The 17,909-nt window shown below is 52.3% G+C and overlaps 1 protein-coding gene across 3 annotated transcripts in view; it reads right to left on the reverse strand.

Annotated features, from left to right (window-relative positions):
* zfyve9a (zinc finger, FYVE domain containing 9a) overlaps nucleotides 1-17,909 on the reverse strand; it is a 31,856-nt gene that overhangs the window by 6,509 nt on the left and 7,438 nt on the right. For 2 of the 3 annotated variants that reach the window (XM_088927004.1, XM_088927005.1), the window contains 12 exons: nucleotides 16,076-16,161; nucleotides 15,135-15,242; nucleotides 11,185-12,938; nucleotides 8,356-8,455; nucleotides 7,913-8,089; nucleotides 7,220-7,389; nucleotides 6,787-6,928; nucleotides 6,141-6,263; nucleotides 5,471-5,626; nucleotides 3,737-3,961; nucleotides 875-957; nucleotides 354-458 (listed from right to left, as the gene is read on the reverse strand). In XM_088927004.1, the coding sequence (XP_088783130.1) occupies nucleotides 354-458; nucleotides 875-957; nucleotides 3,737-3,961; nucleotides 5,471-5,626; nucleotides 6,141-6,263; nucleotides 6,787-6,928; nucleotides 7,220-7,389; nucleotides 7,913-8,089; nucleotides 8,356-8,455; nucleotides 11,185-12,938; nucleotides 15,135-15,204 (3,105 nt within the window). In that variant the 5' untranslated portion in view covers nucleotides 15,205-15,242; nucleotides 16,076-16,161. The remainder of the gene's footprint in view (nucleotides 1-353; nucleotides 459-874; nucleotides 958-3,736; nucleotides 3,962-5,470; nucleotides 5,627-6,140; nucleotides 6,264-6,786; nucleotides 6,929-7,219; nucleotides 7,390-7,912; nucleotides 8,090-8,355; nucleotides 8,456-11,184; nucleotides 12,939-15,134; nucleotides 15,243-16,075; nucleotides 16,162-17,909) is intronic. The other variant, XM_088927006.1, reaches the window with a different exon arrangement.

The following is a 17,909-nucleotide window of genomic DNA, read 5'->3' on the forward strand; positions in this document are numbered from 1 at the left end:
CATTCTTCTCCACCTGCTGGTGAACAAGATCGGTGCAGGGCACACCCGGCTCTGCCTCCGCATGAGTAACAGCAGAGAAGCTGTCCATGCGAGGTGGACTCCCTGCAAACATGTTCCCAACAGACAGGGTTGCAGTTAATGCCACTACGTGACGCGCAAAAAAAAACTGAGCTTCGAGGATGCCCAGTTTTAGAAGAACGAGAAATGATCAATACTGACATGTTTGCATCACCTTTGCAGTCAGTAAAAGCCAAAGTACTTGTGTAAAGAGATCCATGGATCAGTGCCAAGGGGTAATAAGACAGTTGTGTTAAATGTCACGAGATCCAAACTGAACCACAACACAGACTCACCTCATTGTATCTATTGCTGGGAATCTTAATGCAGGTCTTTCTCACTTCCATGTCCACCACCAGCCCATTTACCACTGGCAATGTGTACTGGTAATTCCGAAAATCCTGGAAATATAACCACAGCAGTTACTGGAGAAGCAACAAGAACAATACGGACAATTCTGCAGCATACTACAGATACGCACGCTCTGCGAACTTCATGTTATTTCAGGAAAAAAACCACAACTTAAAGTAATGCTGACTGAGGAAAACAAGTACAATGTTTTTAACAAAGACAGCTATCAATGTCAAATACCAGCTTCAGAAAAATACATCTGGGATTTAAGTCTTGCAGGAGGTATCCCCCAGGGACAGCAGGGCAGGCTGATAACTCATCCCGTTTCAGTAAGTTCAGGTTATACATGTGCCCCTAAACTACAAGGAAATTAACCTCTGCAGATACAGTCATGATTTCCACATGGGAATCAGAAGAGGTGGAGACGTGAAGGAGGAGGAGGAGAGAGGAAGGCCTCAGCACTCACCGCCAGCAGGTTCATGATGGTGTGGCCGGTCTCCCCGAACAGAGGCTTCCGGAAGCGCACGCTGAACAGGGGGCAGGGATAGACTGTGAGGGGGAACAAGAGGGAAGGGCTGAATCCCACAGGAGCTGGCAGGACGGGCTCTCCTCCGGCCACGAATGGGCCCGAGAGCGGGGCCGTCGCCGCGAGCAAAGGAGCCTCCCCACACAAGTCGATCGAGGCCGATGGGATACAGTACGTTTCTGTGGTTTTGTTTCCAGAAAAACCCTCGGTAAAGTTTTCCACAGAAACCGTGTCTCTTTCGAGAGCATGAGCACTGAGCCCTTCTGATTTTAAAAAACGGCTCCATCTAAAACCCAGATTTTAGCACAGTATCCTGGATTAGGAAGCAGTGCGGAGGGTGGAGTTGTCCACATGGTCAGCATATTGCCAGGAGAGGAAGAGAGAGGGAAACACTGCAGATTACTGCCTCCCAGACTGCGAGGACACAGTGGTCAATCCTCCATGTTGTCTTTCCTCACCACTCCCTCCTCACTGTCTCCTCGCCAGCCCCTGCAGGGCCTCACAGCCTCGCCTCCAGGCCTCACTGTCTGTCTCCTCGCCAGCCCCTGCAGGGCCTCACTGCCTCGCCTCCAGGCCTCACTGTCTGTCTCCTCGCCAGCCCCTGCAGGGCCTCACAGCCTCGCCTCCAGGCCTCACTGTCTGTCTCCTCGCCAGCCCCTGCAGGGCCTCACAGCCTCGCCTCCAGGCCTCACTGTCTGTCTCCTCGCCAGCCCCTGCAGGGCCTCACAGCCTCGCCTCCAGGCCTCACTGTCTGTCTCCTCGCCAGCCCCTGCAGGGCCTCACAGCCTCGCCTCCAGGCCTCACTGTCTGTCTCCTCGCCAGCCCCTGCAGGGCCTCACTGCCTCGCCTCCAGGCCTCACTGTCTGTCTCCTCGCCAGCCCCTGCAGGGCCTCACAGCCTCGCCTCCAGGCCTCACTGTCTGTCTCCTCGCCAGCCCCTGCAGGGCCTCACTGCCTCGCCTCCAGGCCTCACTGTCTGTCTCCTCGCCAGCCCCTGCAGGGCCTCACAGCCTCGCCTCCAGGCCTCACTGTCTGTCTCCTCGCCAGCCCCTGCAGGGCCTCACTGCCTCGCCTCCAGGCCTCACTGTCTGTCTCCTCGCCAGCCCCTGCAGGGCCTCACAGCCTCGACTCCAGGCCTCACTGTCTGTCTCCTCGCCAGTCTGCAGCACCGAAGACTTCTCCGGCCTCCTCTAGGAGAGCTCTCCCTCTCTCAGTGCTGCACGGTGCTTTCAGGAAGCCATCAGTCTCTCACTGGTCTGCCCGTGGCCGGCTGACCAGCTGGCCGCCCGGAACGAACAGCCGTTTATACAAGAACCGAGACGGGTCGCCCGCACGTCTGACAGCTACATGCGCTCCATTTAAGAGCTCCTCTTGAATTAATCATCGACAAAAGCAAACGACAAAAGCAAACGGCACATAAAACACTACAAAACAGCTAAAAAAGAAAATTAAAACATAGAGCCTATCAATAGGTTATATCCTGCTTTGAATCACCTCTTTCTTGCAGTAAAGTAGTTTATTGGGGGATCTAATTTCTTTCTGTTTTTTACAATACATTATTGATACAATATGGTCTAAAGCAAAGGCTTACGATAAATGTTTATTACATCACCTTGTGGACTTATTCCATCAAAGCCATTTAATCTTTATTTGTTGAGCCACATGAGATACTAGTGAGGGTTTTGTGGTGAACCTCAAAGGTCGTACTTTGGTTTGACATGCATTTCAACCAATGTCTTTCATTACGTGTGTGAAAGTCACTCATGTGGCACTGGGAAAATGTAAGTAACTGACTAATCTTCTCATGACGAAGGACATGCAACTTGTTGCTGGTCCAGAATTAAGCAAAATCGCCAATTTATAACACTGCTACGGTTTTAGATTGATCGTTACCCAGACTGCTAGCAGATTTGAAGAAGATCCTGAAAAGGCAAAAATACTGTTCATTCATACGAAATACTCTTTACCTTATGAACACTAGATGGCGCTGTCAGCACTCAGAAAAGTAAAGCCAAGTAAATGATCTTATTGTGTGTTTAACCAAGTGCTTTTCAAACTCTGTGCCGTGGCATCAGAAGAGATCAGGTTTAAAAAGCGTGGTCCAGGAGCGTCACACGGCTCTTTCCAGCACTGCGCCAAGTACGACACCACCCTGTTCACCAAACAAAGTTCTCACTCTGAAAGTCAGGGCACAATAGCAAAGTCAAATATAGTCCTTAGTCTACAACTGAGCTTAAAATAAATGCGATTTCTAGAACTAGCTCCGTTTTTAAAATGATTTGCTCTGTGCCATGAAAAACTTGGGAAGTGCTGGTTTTAAGCTGGCCACATGTGGCTACCTTGTGCTCAAACGTGGACAGGTTCAGTTCCAAAGATCAAGGTGGCGGAGTTATTAGGTGAAGTACTGGAAGATACCAGGTGCCCCGCATGGTGAGATCACAAGGGTTACTGCTGGACCTCCATGCCCACTGCTGTAGTAAATACTGAACAGATTCCTCTGCCATTCAGAAGTTGCGCTAATTGGACACAAACCACATGCTCACCGCTAAGGCAACACCGGGTTCATTTCACCTGCGCTCGTGCGTGTGCATGGAAACGAAGCGCCGACTGGTGAAAGTCAGGTTCATTTTGCAAAGCACCTGGAACAAAACCCACTGGCTCTAAAAGGGTGTGTTCACGGCCCCCCTGCGTGGCTGGGGTCCGACACCCACGCTTTGGGAACCTGCCGCGTTCGAGGGAAGAGTTCTGTACTCAACGCCCCACGTGGATCTCCGTGCTAAGTGGTCTCTGAAGCTGTGCTCACATCGGTACTCTGCTCCCAGCCGCAGCATGAGGCGAATGGGGAAGACCTTGGCCCAGGGGGTCTCCCACTTCTGGATGAGGATGCCGAAGAGGTAGGGAGGGTTGGGCAGCAGCAGGTCCTGCAGGGACTGGAAGGTGGGGCTGATGTAGAGAAATCCGCCGTGCTCCTTGCTGCCCAGGAAACTCTGCGTGAAGAAGGAGTGACCCAGGTTGCTCACTACGTTCCCTGCAAACACACAACACGCAGAGTCAATGGAGGGCAAAAGGGGGGGGGGGAGGGGAGGGGAGGGCTGTAATCTCTCCCAGTGGCTTCTGCTGCAAGCTCTTAAATCCAGCCCCGGCGATGAATCTGAACGAGATTAATTTGAACAGCTTCTCCAACTAGGCAGTGCCTTTGTGCAGAGAAGAGGAGAACTAGCTGCCCTGACTGGCCGGGTCAGGAAGGAAGAGCAGGCTTTTGCATCTCCTGGTATAGAAGAGCATTCATGGCAAATCCCAGCGAAACGGGCCACCATGGGCCAGCCTCTCTCAGCATGCCAGCAGTAAGATTTATTTTCGTTCCAAAAAACATCCCGCGAGCACGCAGCCGCAGGCCCGAGCGGGCAGTATTAAACAGCTGGGGTGGAAGAGGAGACAATGTGGCTTTGACACGCAGTGGGAGGCCAGACAAAGCGTCAGTCAGCAGCAAAACCTGCTCTGCCCGTGCAGGACCCAGGCGTCGCCAGCCCGCACAAAGACCGAAAGAGAAAAGTGTGAAGTGTTTCAATGAAATGCCACTAAATCAGCAGAGGAACATGAACTCTGCTCTTGGAGAGGTGCCCGAGCTGAAGCCACTGGCGCAAACCAGCGCTGTGACCATGTGACCATGTTCAGCAGCTTGACTTGACTTGGATAATGCTTGCGCGTTAAAACCGATGGCAGGCCACAACAAAATGAACCTCCGCACGGGAGACCACCCTTTATCATCCAGATAATTCCTCGACGTTTTTACGATCAACCAAAGCTGACGCAGATCATCTCCCGATAATAAAACTGAACCACTTCCCAAAGTAGGGTGGATAGATTTCTCCCACGGACTTGACGCGACTATAAACAATCTATTTCATGGCGGTGGGGGGGGGGGGGCTTTTTACCCATGTACAGCAGTTATTCCCTACGGGGGTGTATATTCTCACTTACAAATACACTGAAGGGATTTTACTAATTGAATGCAACCAGCACTTCACGCATACACATCCAAACAAGCGCTTTCAGGACTCCGTCAGACAAGTTAAACGCATCTGCCGGGCCGAGGGATAACTGGCGCCAGTCGTGTCCTGAACATTTCTCATTCCCCTCGCTCTCAGGCAGGCGTGAGCTTATCAGGCTCACAGTGTAGCCCCGCCACCTGCTCCGGCAGGGGTTCAACTGGGTTTTACTACACAGCTTCAGGAACCAGGCCAGCTTCCTGTCCAGAAACTGAACTCGTGTGAGGCTCCTGGGGGGCGTGATGACAGAGAGAGGTCGCCCTGATCAGGAATTGAAGCCAAGCTCAGATCCCAATGGCCCGGACACGGAGGACGAAAAGTGCAAAGTGCCCAGAAGCAGGGGTGTCTGCAGGATGTTACTCCCGAGGGGATGTGGTCAAGGTCACAGGGGTCACTGTCGCTAAGAGCCATGGGCGATTCCCTGGCCACCGCCGGCAAAGGCCGTGACCCGGACTCGAACCCGTGACTCAGCCGGGCCTGCCGCTCACCTGCCAGCGCGTCCTGGTAGAGCTGGACGAAGTGGCTGAAGACGTCCTTGGGGATGCTCTTCTCGTCGGGGAGACACTGCAGCAGCACCACCGCCTCGGCCTGGCCCACCGCGTGCATCCCCTTCGTCGTCAAGCACCAGCACTTCCTGTTCACGTCTGGTGGCGAGGGAGCAGCGTCAGATCCGCGGCCGACTGTACCCTTCCCTTGCCCCCACGCCGCCAAGACCGATCTACAACGGAAACCGAACCCCACTGGACAGCAGGCTTGAAGACGTCGCAAACACCAAGGTTGTAGGAAGCCAAGTTAATGATTAACTATTCTAGACCCAAGCTTGACAATATATAAGCATGTATAAAACGCTACAGAGCCGTATTGCCCCCTAAAAATATCAAGTGCTCTGCTAGTATCTTGAAAATAACCAGAGCTGTTTATTCAAACAGTAAGCAAAAAACCTTAAATGCCTCTTCATATTTTTTTACTAAACACGTTTTCATGATTATATCCTAAGTGAGGAAAATCACGGCACGGGGATGATCTTGGTTTTCCACTGCAAGGTAACGCCATTATTCTGCTGAAAGAACAGCTTTCAGCCGTCCAGACTGATAAGGGACAGCAGGCCTCCGAACCCGAGACCGCCTGGCCGAGAGACGCTTGGTGCAGCGAACTCACAGTTGACCAGCTTGACCATGGCCAGCAGGTTGGCGTTGAGAACGAAGACCAGCGGGTCGGGGCCGCCCTCCTCCAGCTGCTGCATCACCGCGATCTCCGAGGGCCGCTCCTCCACTGCGTAGTCTGAGGGGTGGGAGCACAGGCGTCAGGGAGCGGCCGGGCGCCAGCGCGGGAAGACAACGGGGGGGGGGGGGGGGCAGCCACAGCAGGGGCAGTGGGCACCGCAGTGAGCCTGCCCACGCCAGGGGGACGCTCGTCTGACTTCTGAGGAAGCGAGCGCCCGGAGGAAACCGAGTGGAGCTCCTAACCCGACGGGCAGGCGCACACCCATCGAAACGAGCTGCAACGGGAGCTCATCCGATTGGCAAAGCACCAGCAGAGCTCTTATTGATTATTGATTAGTCCCCCGGGAGATCAAATCAACAGCTGGTGTCCAAGGGCACAGAGATCCTGCCATTTGTTTTGTACCGGACGAACTGTGTATTATGCATTGAGCTGTAGGGAATAAGTTCTCACACCATCCAGATCCAGTAACGCTGCTCACCTATTTACAGTAAACGTTCTCAAACTGATTCCTAGGGGCACGGGACACACTCGACCACAGGGGTCGTACCACAGCGGAGACTCAGGAGGCATGAACAAGCACCTGTGAGCTGGCTCCCCGTACCTCCTTTGACGCCGGTGGAGATGAGGATGGGAGGGAGACCGTCCTCGGGGATCAGGTTCACCGAGCTGCCCACGGGGCTGCCCACAGGGGCGGCGGCGGCAGCCCGCGCTGGCGAGGCGGCCTGCAGAGAACAGCGCCGGGGTTAGCAGGGACAAGCCCTCCCGAGCCAACAGCCGATGACAGTCGGATGCCAGCTGAACTGAGACCAGATGCGCAAAAGCCAGTAAAAGCATTTCAAGAGGTATTAAGACTTTTCCCAGGCGTGTAGCACGTACCGAGGTTTTCTACAGACTCGCGGCGAATGAGACTGAATACGACTTTCAGGCCGAGCGCAGTATTTAAGGGAAGGCGTGCCGTCAGCAAACCCTGCACATGCAGCTCACAAAGGGTTAACCCCCGCTAGCAGCTTTACCTCTGAAGTGCAGGGATTGGCTGCTGGGGGCTTGCATGAGTCATGTGACACCGTCAGGGGTCCTGAAGGGGCTGTCCCACTCACTGCCACCTTTGACGAGTCGGCTACTTCTCCATTCGGGAGGATCCCATCAGCAAACCAAACCCTCCTCTGTTCCCTGGGGAGTGAGCCTATAGCCGTGGGGTACAAACACAGACAATTACCTGTGTGCCCAGTGGCATGAGCTTGGATATAGTCATCCTCACTGCAAGCAGCACTTTGGCTCCACTGTCGGGCACCTCCTGCTTCCATGCAGTCAAGCGGACCTGAAAACAGTTTAGCACTACAGGCGGTGCGGTGGCTCTGTGGCTCAGGATCTGCTCCTGTTGCTGGCTCGTATCCCGTGGCCGGTAGAGGAATCCTACTCCATCGGGACTACAAGAGACTACAACCTTTTCTGAAGTTTCTATTCACGTTATAGATAACCATCCTGCAAGGGGACCCAAAACCTACCCCGTGTAAGAACTCATTTTTACCCAGTTTACTGAACATGCATGATTTGCAGATTTTCTTCAAAACCAAAAAGGAACTCAAAATCCTGACAACTACAACCCCAAAGCAAAAACGTTTGTGACCATATTATGTGCTACCGTACTGAACGCGGTGCAGCCAATCAGTGGAGTGGTGGTACACCGCAAGGGACCGGCATCCTACCTTCAGTCCCAGGATGCTTCAGGACACCCACAGGCACCATGACGGTGGGAGGGGGCGAGCTGAGAGCCCCAGAAGCCTGAGCCTGCTGCAGCGGAGGAATAGTAGAACAGTATTCTGCAGGATTGTTGGGGTTGGGACTCTGGTTACAGGTGCTCACCATGCTCTCCCAGGCTTGAACTGATTAAAGGGAGAGAAAACTTTCTTTTAAAAGGTATGCTGGATTTATTTGAAAGGTTGGGGGAAGGGAAGGGAACGGGGGGGGGAATTAAAAAGCTCCTCTAAGCGCTCAGTGCTCGTGAGAGGCTACGTCAAGGACAAACATGATGCAAAAAACATCCTGTTACTATATAAATATCAAAAAAGCCCCCCCTGCTTCGCCAGAATTCTGCTGTGCAGGGCCCCAGGAGCTGCACAGCTGCTGCGTCCGCCGTGTGAATACTCACCATTCATCAGCACCGAGTGACAGGTGACACAGACGCGGGCTTCCTTCCTGTCCATGTACACCAGCCTGCACTTCAGGCTGCAGCACGCCGCGCAGAACACCTGCACACAAACAGAGTGGGCGACGCCAACAGGTCTTTGACTGCAGTTTAATGGGTCGTAAACACAAGTACTTAAGCTCTGCTGAGCTATTCAAAAGCTGCCCTCTGATTATTTAATATCTGCTCAAATATCCAAGGCGTGTGGCGTCTGTGGAACACGGCTTATTCTTCAGATTTATAATTTACACAAGCTGAGAAATACCTGCCTTACTATTAAACTGACGAGACAACTACAAGAACGCCAGTACAATTAAAGCTCCTTAACAGCACCACCAGGCTTCTGCTACAACAGCTATGCTTTGCCGTGTAGGACACCTGCACTAGAACTGCTGTTATCACCTGAGGAAGTACAACCCCTACCAGTTAACTGCTTGAACCCCACCCTCGTCTTTAAATTGAAATCTTCGTGAAGGCCGCAGGGCCTTTAGTGGGTTAAAGTAGCCGAGGGAAGACTCCCGCAGCCTCTCTCTTGCAGGGACAGGAGGGGAGGGGACACAGCCAAGTCCTCTCCGAGCTGCTCGAGAACGGATGCGGACTGATGCCACAACCCAGCTGACCAAGCTGTCACGAGACTGCACAGCGTGTCAGCCTGTAACTCTGCGTACAGACATGTGTACACACGCACACAACATTTTCAGACGTCGGTTTGAAACCGAAAACAAAACTTTTCAAAGTTCTCCATCTCTAGTCTGAACCCTCAGATCAAAACACTATAGCTTACTGTAAATCAGGACATTACAGAACACACAAAATCAATATTAAATGGTGCTGAGACTAATGATTTTTTTAATTACTTTTACAAATTCATTAAGCTTCAGCTGCTTTGCAAAGCTTACATCACCATTTTCTCGGTGGTGTAACTGATTGTAAGGGGCAGGCTAACTAAACTAGTAGCAGAGAAATGACTACGCTATTATGAAACTTTAAAACGTTTCAAGTAAAGGCTTCTCTTTAACACTTCAGTGACCGCACAAGATGGAAAAAAATGAAAATATGATTTTAATCCCAAACCTCAGCTCTAGATATATTGCATTCAGAAGCATCTAAATCAGACATGTCCTATCCTGATCCTTGATGACCGGTATGTCTGCAGGTTTCGCTGGTATCTTTAAAGCAGAAGCATCTCCAAGCACCTACTGGAGTCACTGAGCTCCCTGTTGTACTCAAGCACAAGCTAACTGAGCCCGAGACGCTCAGTCACTGAGCTCCCTGTTGTACTCAAGCACAAGCTAACTGAGCCCAAGACGCTCAGTCACTGAGCTCCCTGTTGTATTCAAGCACAATCTAACTGAGCCCGAGACGCTCAGTCACTGAGCTCCCTCTTGTACTCAAGCACAATCTAACTGAGCCCGAGACGCTCAGTCACTGAGCTCCCTGTTGTATTCAAGCACAAGCTAACTGAGCCCGAGACGCTGAGAGTCACTGAGCTCCCTGTTGTATTCAAGCACAAGCTAACTCAGCCCGAGACGCTCAGTCACTGAGCTCCCTCTTGTACTCAAGCACAAGCTAACTCAGCCCGAGACGCTCAGTCACTGAGCTCCCTCTTGTACTCAAGCACAAGCTAACTGAGCCCGAGACGCTCAGTCACTGAGCTCCCTGTTGTATTCAAGCACAAGCTAACTCAGCCCGAGACGCTCAGTCACTGAGCTCCCTCTTGTACTCAAGCACAAGCTAACTGAGCCCGAGACGCTCAGTCACTGAGCTCCCTGTTGTACTCAAGCACAAGCTAACTGAGCCCGAGACGCTCAGTCACTGAGCTCCCTCTTGTACTCAAGCACAAGCTAACTGAGCCCGAGACGCTCAGTCACTGAGCTCCCTGTTGTATTCAAGCACAAGCTAACTGAGCCCGAGACGCTCAGTCACTGAGCTCCCTGTTGTATTCAAGCACAAGCTAACTGAGCCCGAGACGCTGAGAGTCACTGAGCTCCCTGTTGTATTCAAGCACAAGCTAACTGAGCCCGAGACGCTCAGTCACTGAGCTCCCTGTTGTATTCAAGCACAAGCTAACTGAGCCTGAGACGCTCAGTCACTGAGCTCCCTGTTGTATTCAAGCACAAGCTAACTGAGCCCGAGACGCTCAGTCACTGAGCTCCCTCTTGTACTCAAGCACAAGCTAACTGAGCCCAAGACGCTCAGTCACTGAGCTCCCTGTTGTATTCAAGCACAAGCTAACTGAGCCCGAGACGCTCAGTCACTGAGCTCCCTGTTGTATTCAAGCACAAGCTAACTGAGCCCGAGACGCTCAGTCACTGAGCTCCCTGTTGTATTCAAGCACAAGCTAACTCAGCCCGAGACGCTCAGTCACTGAGCTCCCTGTTGTATTCAAGTACAAGCTAACTGAGCCCGAGACGCTCAGTCACTGAGCTCCCTGTTGTACTCAAGCACAAGCTAACTGAGCCCGAGACGCTCAGTCACTGAGCTCCCTCTTGTACTCAAGCACAAGCTAACTGAGCCCGAGACGCTCAGTCACTGAGCTCCCTCTTGTACACAAGCACAAGCTAACTCAGCCCGAGACGCTCAGTCACTGAGCTCCCTGTTGTACTCAAGCACAAGCTAACTGAGCCCGAGACGCTCAGTCACTGAGCTCCCTCTTGTACTCAAGCACAAGCTAACTGAGCCCGAGACGCCGAGAGTCACTGAGCTCCCTCTTGTACTCAAGCACAAGCTAACTGAGCCCGAGACGCTCTTGGACGGACACGGCACTGTCCCGCCGTGCGCGGAAGTCCTCACCTTGCCACAAGCCCGGCAGTGGTGCCTCCTCTTGGTGAAAGTGAACTTGACCTCGCATTTCATGCAGATCGGCGCCTGGGAATCTGGGACCCACACCGGGGCCACCTCTCCGAGGGCAGTGAACGTTTTTTTCGAGAGCTGCCCAAGGTGCCCCGCCTGGAGGTCGTTATCGGGGCTTTCCGGGGGCAGCAGCAGCCCAGGCGGAGCGAGAGACGCGCCAGAGTCAAACGCCCCCTCGATCTCGCCGTTCACGCCCGTTGTCCCTGCCTCCTCGCTGTAGCCGTTGGCACAGGACAGGTCCCCAGCACAGGGCCGGCCCTGCGGCTCCAGGTTTTTGTTCTTGCTGTGCGGACCGAGCTCGTTCTGCACCTGGCCCGACAGCGGCCGTGGGATCTGCAGCTTCAGACTGACCGGCTGCTTGGGCCGAGCACCTCCGTAGGGAATGCTGACAGGCTGCACGCTGCTGTTGTTCAGCTTCTGCACTGCGGGAGAAGGTCCAGTATTCCCTTGCCCGGCCTCCAAGCCTCTCGTCTGCTCGTAGCATTCCATCTTGCTCTCCTCCACCTCCTTCTCCTCAGTCACAGAGTCCTCTTTAGAGGGCAGAGGCTGAGAAGACTCGTCGTCCTGGTCATTGCCCAAGCCCTCCCCATCCAGGCCATTGGGAAGGAAGGAAACTGTGGAAGGGGACTCGGGCGAGAAAGCACACTCGAGATCCTTTTCTCCGTCTGAGGAGGCGGAGGACTGTCCCGTCCCGAGTCTCTCCTCCGTCTTCCTCGGTTCCCCAGTCGAGGAAACCTGGGGCTGCGAGGGTTGATTATCCTTCTGTGGAGATTCGTCTAGACCCGTCGATACGTCACACATGACCCCTCCCGAGTGAGCATTGGCTTCGGAAGCCAGCTGAGCCATTCCCAGTAGCGACTTGTCCGGAGAATCGGATTCTCCGTTGCCGCAACCCAACTCTTCAGCAAGAGCTGCACGTTCCGTTCCCCCTTCGAACCCGAGAGCGCCTGCATTCTGATCTCCCTTTGGTGAGCCATTAGCCGCGGCGTCACACCCAGGTGGCTGTGAAGCAGTCCTGCCTGTCGGGTCCTTAAAAGTGCATTCGCTTGCCGCAACAAAACCGTCCTTCTCTTTCGCTTCAGCAAACGTGCCGAGGAACGCACAATCCCTGTCCTTCTGAACGGAACCCCCTTCCGGGGTCGCGTTCGAGCAATTCACGTCTATAATCCCATTCCAGTCAGGAGAGCCGGCCTCAAACGGAGCCCGATCACAGGGGACTCCCTCCGCACATCCGTTGATGTCCGGTACGGCCGGACCGCTGTTGTCCAGAGCCGTGTTTTCCTTGCTACAGACTGCCGGATGGCTCCAAACGTCTTTGCTCAGCAATGTCCTGCCGTCACCTGCGCTGGCTGAAAGCTTCCCATCTCCGTCCACATTTCGCTGTGATGGCGGCGGATGTGGACCGGAGTCCCCATTCCGGCCCAGGGAGCCGATCTGCTCCGCGGACCGCTGGTCCGGGATCGCCGAGGCCGGGGGCTCAGGAGCCTGGAGCTCCTGGCTCCCGTTAGCGCAGCAGTCCCCTTGCGTTCCCTCCCGGCTCGCCGTGGGATTCTCGTAGAGGGGCAGCTGGCCATCGCCGGTGTGCAGGTTCCCTCCTGGGCTGGCCGAGCCGGGATTCAGGGAAAGCAGGTGAGGAGACGGGGTTAAAATCTGAGTCCACTTTGTATCCGATACCGCGGGGGGGTCCGTTTCATCTGTGGAGAGAATAAAAAAAAACGAGTGAAAGGAGCAGCAGAGAAACGACTACGCTACAACGAACTAGATTTGTCCTCTGTAAAAAACAGAACCACCAGAACCACCGCAAGGTCACGACATCATCGGACAACAGTTATTCAGACACACACCATTAACCCAGAACCCTTGAGCCTCACAGCAAACTCGTATTGGAAATTCACCCTGCTGCAGCGGCACCCACGCTTGGGACTGTACCAGTCCCGACAGGACATTTATTTTTGTGCCAGGGGAAATGATTTGAGAAAAAAAAATAATCAGCCGAGCGTTAAGCATCCATCCCAGCAGGAGCCTGTGCCAGGCCAGTGGTGTTTCGGGGTGCGTGCCCGGTGCTGCCATGCTTTCTCTGGGTTCCGGCCTGATCTTGCTGCTGCAGCCCTGCCCCCTTTGATCCAACGCCCCCCCTCCCCTCCCCGTCCCATCCATCACATTGACACCTGAATGCTTCACGCGGAGAGCAAGAACTCCACAGACCCCACCCCTCCCCGAGCACTCCTCTGAGAGGACTGCATTCTTCAAATACGCCACCGCTACACTGCTGCCACTCCCCGCATCACAGAAACAGCCTGCGGAGCGATACATAACACGCATGGCTGCACACGCACGTGCACCAGCGAGAAGGGGTACAGGGAGCGCCCCCTTTTGCTACAGAACTGGTACATGCCGAGGCACGGCCTGCCAAGCACAAGAACACCCTTCGTCACACAGGCATCACATGGCTGCTACACGAATGTCGACGGATGCACAGCAACGCACTACGACAAAAAAAAAATCAGAATACAGTGCAGTGCCTGGAAGAAAAAGCACCTGAATAGGCACGAAAAAGTGCTCATGTAATTTAAGGTAAAGGAATTGGAGGTTTTTTGGATTCTTGTATAAGGCCAATTCAAGTAGGGAGCTGCGTCAGCAGGCATAGGATGCAAAGAAACAGGAAAAGGTTTATTTCCTGCAGAAAGGAGACCACGTCAGGCCTTCTTCAAGTGTCAAGAAGAAGGCTCCACAGCTGAAATGTTGCGTCTCTTCTTTTCCTCTCAGCACGGAATTCCAATACCAGACCTTTCTTGCAGTCCTTTCAGCAAATCAGTGTTAACTGTTGCATTTCCCTGAAGAACATCCTGCTTTTCCCTGTCCAATGTTAAACAGCTGAGCGATCCAGCTTGGTTTTAACTCTCAAGGGAAGAAGCAGCCTCGAGCACGATTCTGTGGTTGCTTGTGCAGCTTTCCCCGAAACTGCTGTCTGATCAAAGCTGCTACTTTTGGAAGGGTGTAACTGAAGAACTGTCAGTGCCTCTTTCACAAAACTACAAACCAACTGCAAACCTAGAGGCGTTTCTGTGGCTTATTCAATTCATCAAGGTTGTCAGGTGAGGAGTTTCTCAGTGACACCCACTGCACTGGCCCCACAGCGCATTCAGAAACTACCGTGAACCCCTAGTGTCCACCTTGTGCAGTGAGCCCCAGCTAGAGCTTGCAGACTTCCCCCTCTCACATTGACAAAAAAAACTAAAAATGATTCCTTGTGCTTACATGAACCTCAGTCACGTGAACTTGCTATGTGGTTGTGAAGCTGGGAGTCATACTGGAAGGAGACACTTAAAAATGACATCTCAAGCACTCAAATAAACAACACAGTGCGAACTGAAGGACAACCCAGGAAGCCGAAGCCACGTGGCTCTTCAATCAAGTCAGGTCATGTAATACAGTATTTTAGACCTCCACATTCAGCTAGCCTGAGGCGGGCTTGAATTTATTAACTGCGCTGAATATAGTTCCCCACCTCATTTGTCTTCCCCACAACATAATGCATGCTCTAAAGCCTCTAAAAATGCAAAGGTTAACAGGAGTTCAACAGCTTTCTGTCAGAGCAGAAACTTTTAGGAAGGAGGTTCAGGTTCAACGTACAGTATAGCAAGGAGCCAGAGGAATCACCGCACAGACTTGTAATGGCTCACAGCGTAATTTCACAAACAGCAACCGCACAGATTAACAATGGAAATACCAGTAGTCTAAATAGCAGGCTGTAGGCTGTGCAGCAGCATCATTACAGAACACCTGACAGAAACCAGCCAGGCACTCTGAAGGATAGTTCCAGTTCAGCCCAGAAACGTTACTACCTTGTGATGAGACAGGCTGCCCACAGACAAAGAGCAGTGACTCACCTTCGTTCTGTTCAAACTCATCCAGCACCTTGTCAAGGTTAAAGGCCTCTGCCTGGAAATAATTCTCCATTTGTCAGGACGTCCCACCCTGCCGGGCGGCGTGTGAACCTGAAGGGAAGGAGAAAACAGAAACAGATCAAGCTGTGGCCAAGAAGACAGCCCGACACGAGACTACTGTCGCGACAACGGGGGTGTGCTCTGGAAGGATTCCAACTGTATTACACAAGAGAAGAAATAATTACGCTACACGAGGAGCGCATCTTCTATTTGAGCCATCACTCTTTGTTTAATGCATTTATCAGCTGCTCCTTCTTTAAAGATTGGCTTCAGCACACAGCTTTGAATAACCCAAAATACGAATAAGGACACAGGCTCATACAAGAATGCAAATAACACACATTTCGCCACGAACTGCTCACTGATCTTGATGGGAAGAAAACCAGAGCACGTTTCCCCTCTTGTTTTGGTTTTGCAGCGTTTCTGCATTTCCATCCCCTTCCCCCTCCTCCCCTGCCACATGCCTCTGGACAGGAGCAGAGGGTAGGCTGCTCCATCTACTGGCACACAGCGCGACCATGTGGCACCCGTCCTGGCAACCGGTCAATACCCGCTCGGCACTGAGCCTCATCCCCGCCTTCTGAATTCTTGCTGTGCTGGTCACACATCCACCAGAACTAGAGGGCAGCGTCCCGAGGACTCGGATGGAAAGAGGATGTGGACAGCAGCCAGTGGGCTCCTTCCATACGAGGCCACGCATGTGAAAATAATCTTCTTTAACCACCACAGCATCGGGGGGCAGCTCGAAGCACCATACCTGTCACCACTGGCAGCTGGTACCAGTGCCAGTCCTTACCGTGGTATTTCCTCCTCACTCATAACACCTTGCATTTCATTTTTTCATCTTCTAGATGGAGCCTGTCTTGGGCACACCCCCCACTCACCTGCTCGCAGGTCCGCTTTAACACAGATGCTGGTCACGGGCTGAGCGGTCTCTCCGGCGAGTCATGCACGCGCTGCGCACCCACACCTGCAACAGGAGGCACAGCACGCAGGGTTCGGAGATCAGAGGAGAGGGAGTCGGTACAGCATTAAACACACGTGCTCTCGCGCGCATATCCATAATGCAGAATGGGTTAAGACTGCAGGCTTTAAACGGGAAACCTCAATACAGCTTAGTCAGAGTTTTTCAGCCCTGCAACAGCTGTAGAAATGCTGCAGCAAGCGAATTCGCATACAGAATGAGACCTGGGTGCGAAGGTGACGAGAATTTTGAATCACACTTGGCCCTATGAGGAGATTCTGTTAATAATGCAGCCACTCAGCAGGAATGAGGTAAAGAGGCGTTTCTGTCGCTTTCTGTAGACCCTCAATAGATCATTCAGAGAGCCTTAAACCTGTATTTACGAAGGGATCTAAGCCGTGGATGAATCTGGCGACCTGTAGACCCCAGGATGAGAGAACCACACCAGACTTTGATATTTAATCCCATTCTGGCACCCCATTTGTATCTCTCCACCAGATCATGTGCTTGCTGCAGCCATGCTCTGAATTATTTAACCTTACCAATTAAGCCAGCTCCTTAGGTAATTAATAATTTAATTACAGTTTTAACCCTGCAGCACAATGGCCCTTTAGGAGCAGATTAAGCCCAATGCTGAACAAGACCTAAATTTAAAAAATATATATTCTTAGGACCATCCGTTACATCAGCAAGCAGTTCATCGCTGTTGATTTTTTTAAAAAGCCTAAGCAATGACACTTCATTACAGAGAAGTTCAGGTGCACACCGCAATGCAGCACAGGTGGATATGATTTCTGATGCTATGGCTACAGGTAAAATCCTCCAGAATGATACAGTGTATGCAGGCAAAGCTACACTTACAGACTACGAGAGAGTCTGCACCGATATCGCAATGCTAAAGATTTAGAATACACATTTTATGAACCACACTACAGAACCAACCCACTGGGCACAGTTTGTTTGCTAAGCTAATGTCAAATGACCACACGTGAAATCACCACATCTCAAGTGCAGGTAATGATTCACAATTAAAGTGTGATCTCAAAGTCTAAGATTTACAGCTCAAAAAATAAGTATGAGTTTTTACCACCACAGCTAAACACCTCTGTACTTCACACAATAAAGAAGCTGATGCTTTCGGAATGTAAACTGCTCATTTTTAAGTGAATATAAGATAAGATCGCTTTATTAGCCAGATACAATTTCTTGCATTAGGAATTCATCTTTTCGCAGACCCCAGCTTGCTCTCCATGAGACACACGGGCGGGGAGAGAGAAGCTGGGGGTCATAGCGCAGGGTCAGCCATTTATACAGCACCCCTGGAGCAGTTGGGGTTAAGGGCCTTGCTCAGGGGCCCAACGGTGTAGGATTCCTCTGGCAGCTGTGGGATACGAACCGGCAACCTCCCAGCCACAGGCGCAGATCCCGAGCCACAGAGCCACCGCTCCGCCCCACTTACAGTCTGATAAGCACACCTACCAGGCAGGTTAGACAAATGTTAGACAATGTTTTGTTTCTACTCCCAGCATTCCGAGAATGTCTTTAAAAACAGGGCGAGTGCGTCACCCAACCCCTGCAGCAGCTGATGCAGTCTGCTGACCCTCTCTTTCATTCCCTGCGTTTCTGGGGTACAACACCAGAGCTTCCCAAGCGAGCAGCTACACGGGCTCTAAAAAACCAAGAACCAAGCCAGCCGATCACGTCTACGTGCGCCGTCGCTTTACTTGTGCCCCAGAATAAAAACACGAGAAAGA

Source organism: Atractosteus spatula, chromosome 11 (assembly GCF_055471065.1).
Source record: "Atractosteus spatula isolate fAtrSpa1 chromosome 11, fAtrSpa1.hap1, whole genome shotgun sequence".
In the NCBI taxonomy this organism is placed as follows: Eukaryota; Metazoa; Chordata; class Actinopteri; order Semionotiformes; family Lepisosteidae; genus Atractosteus; species Atractosteus spatula.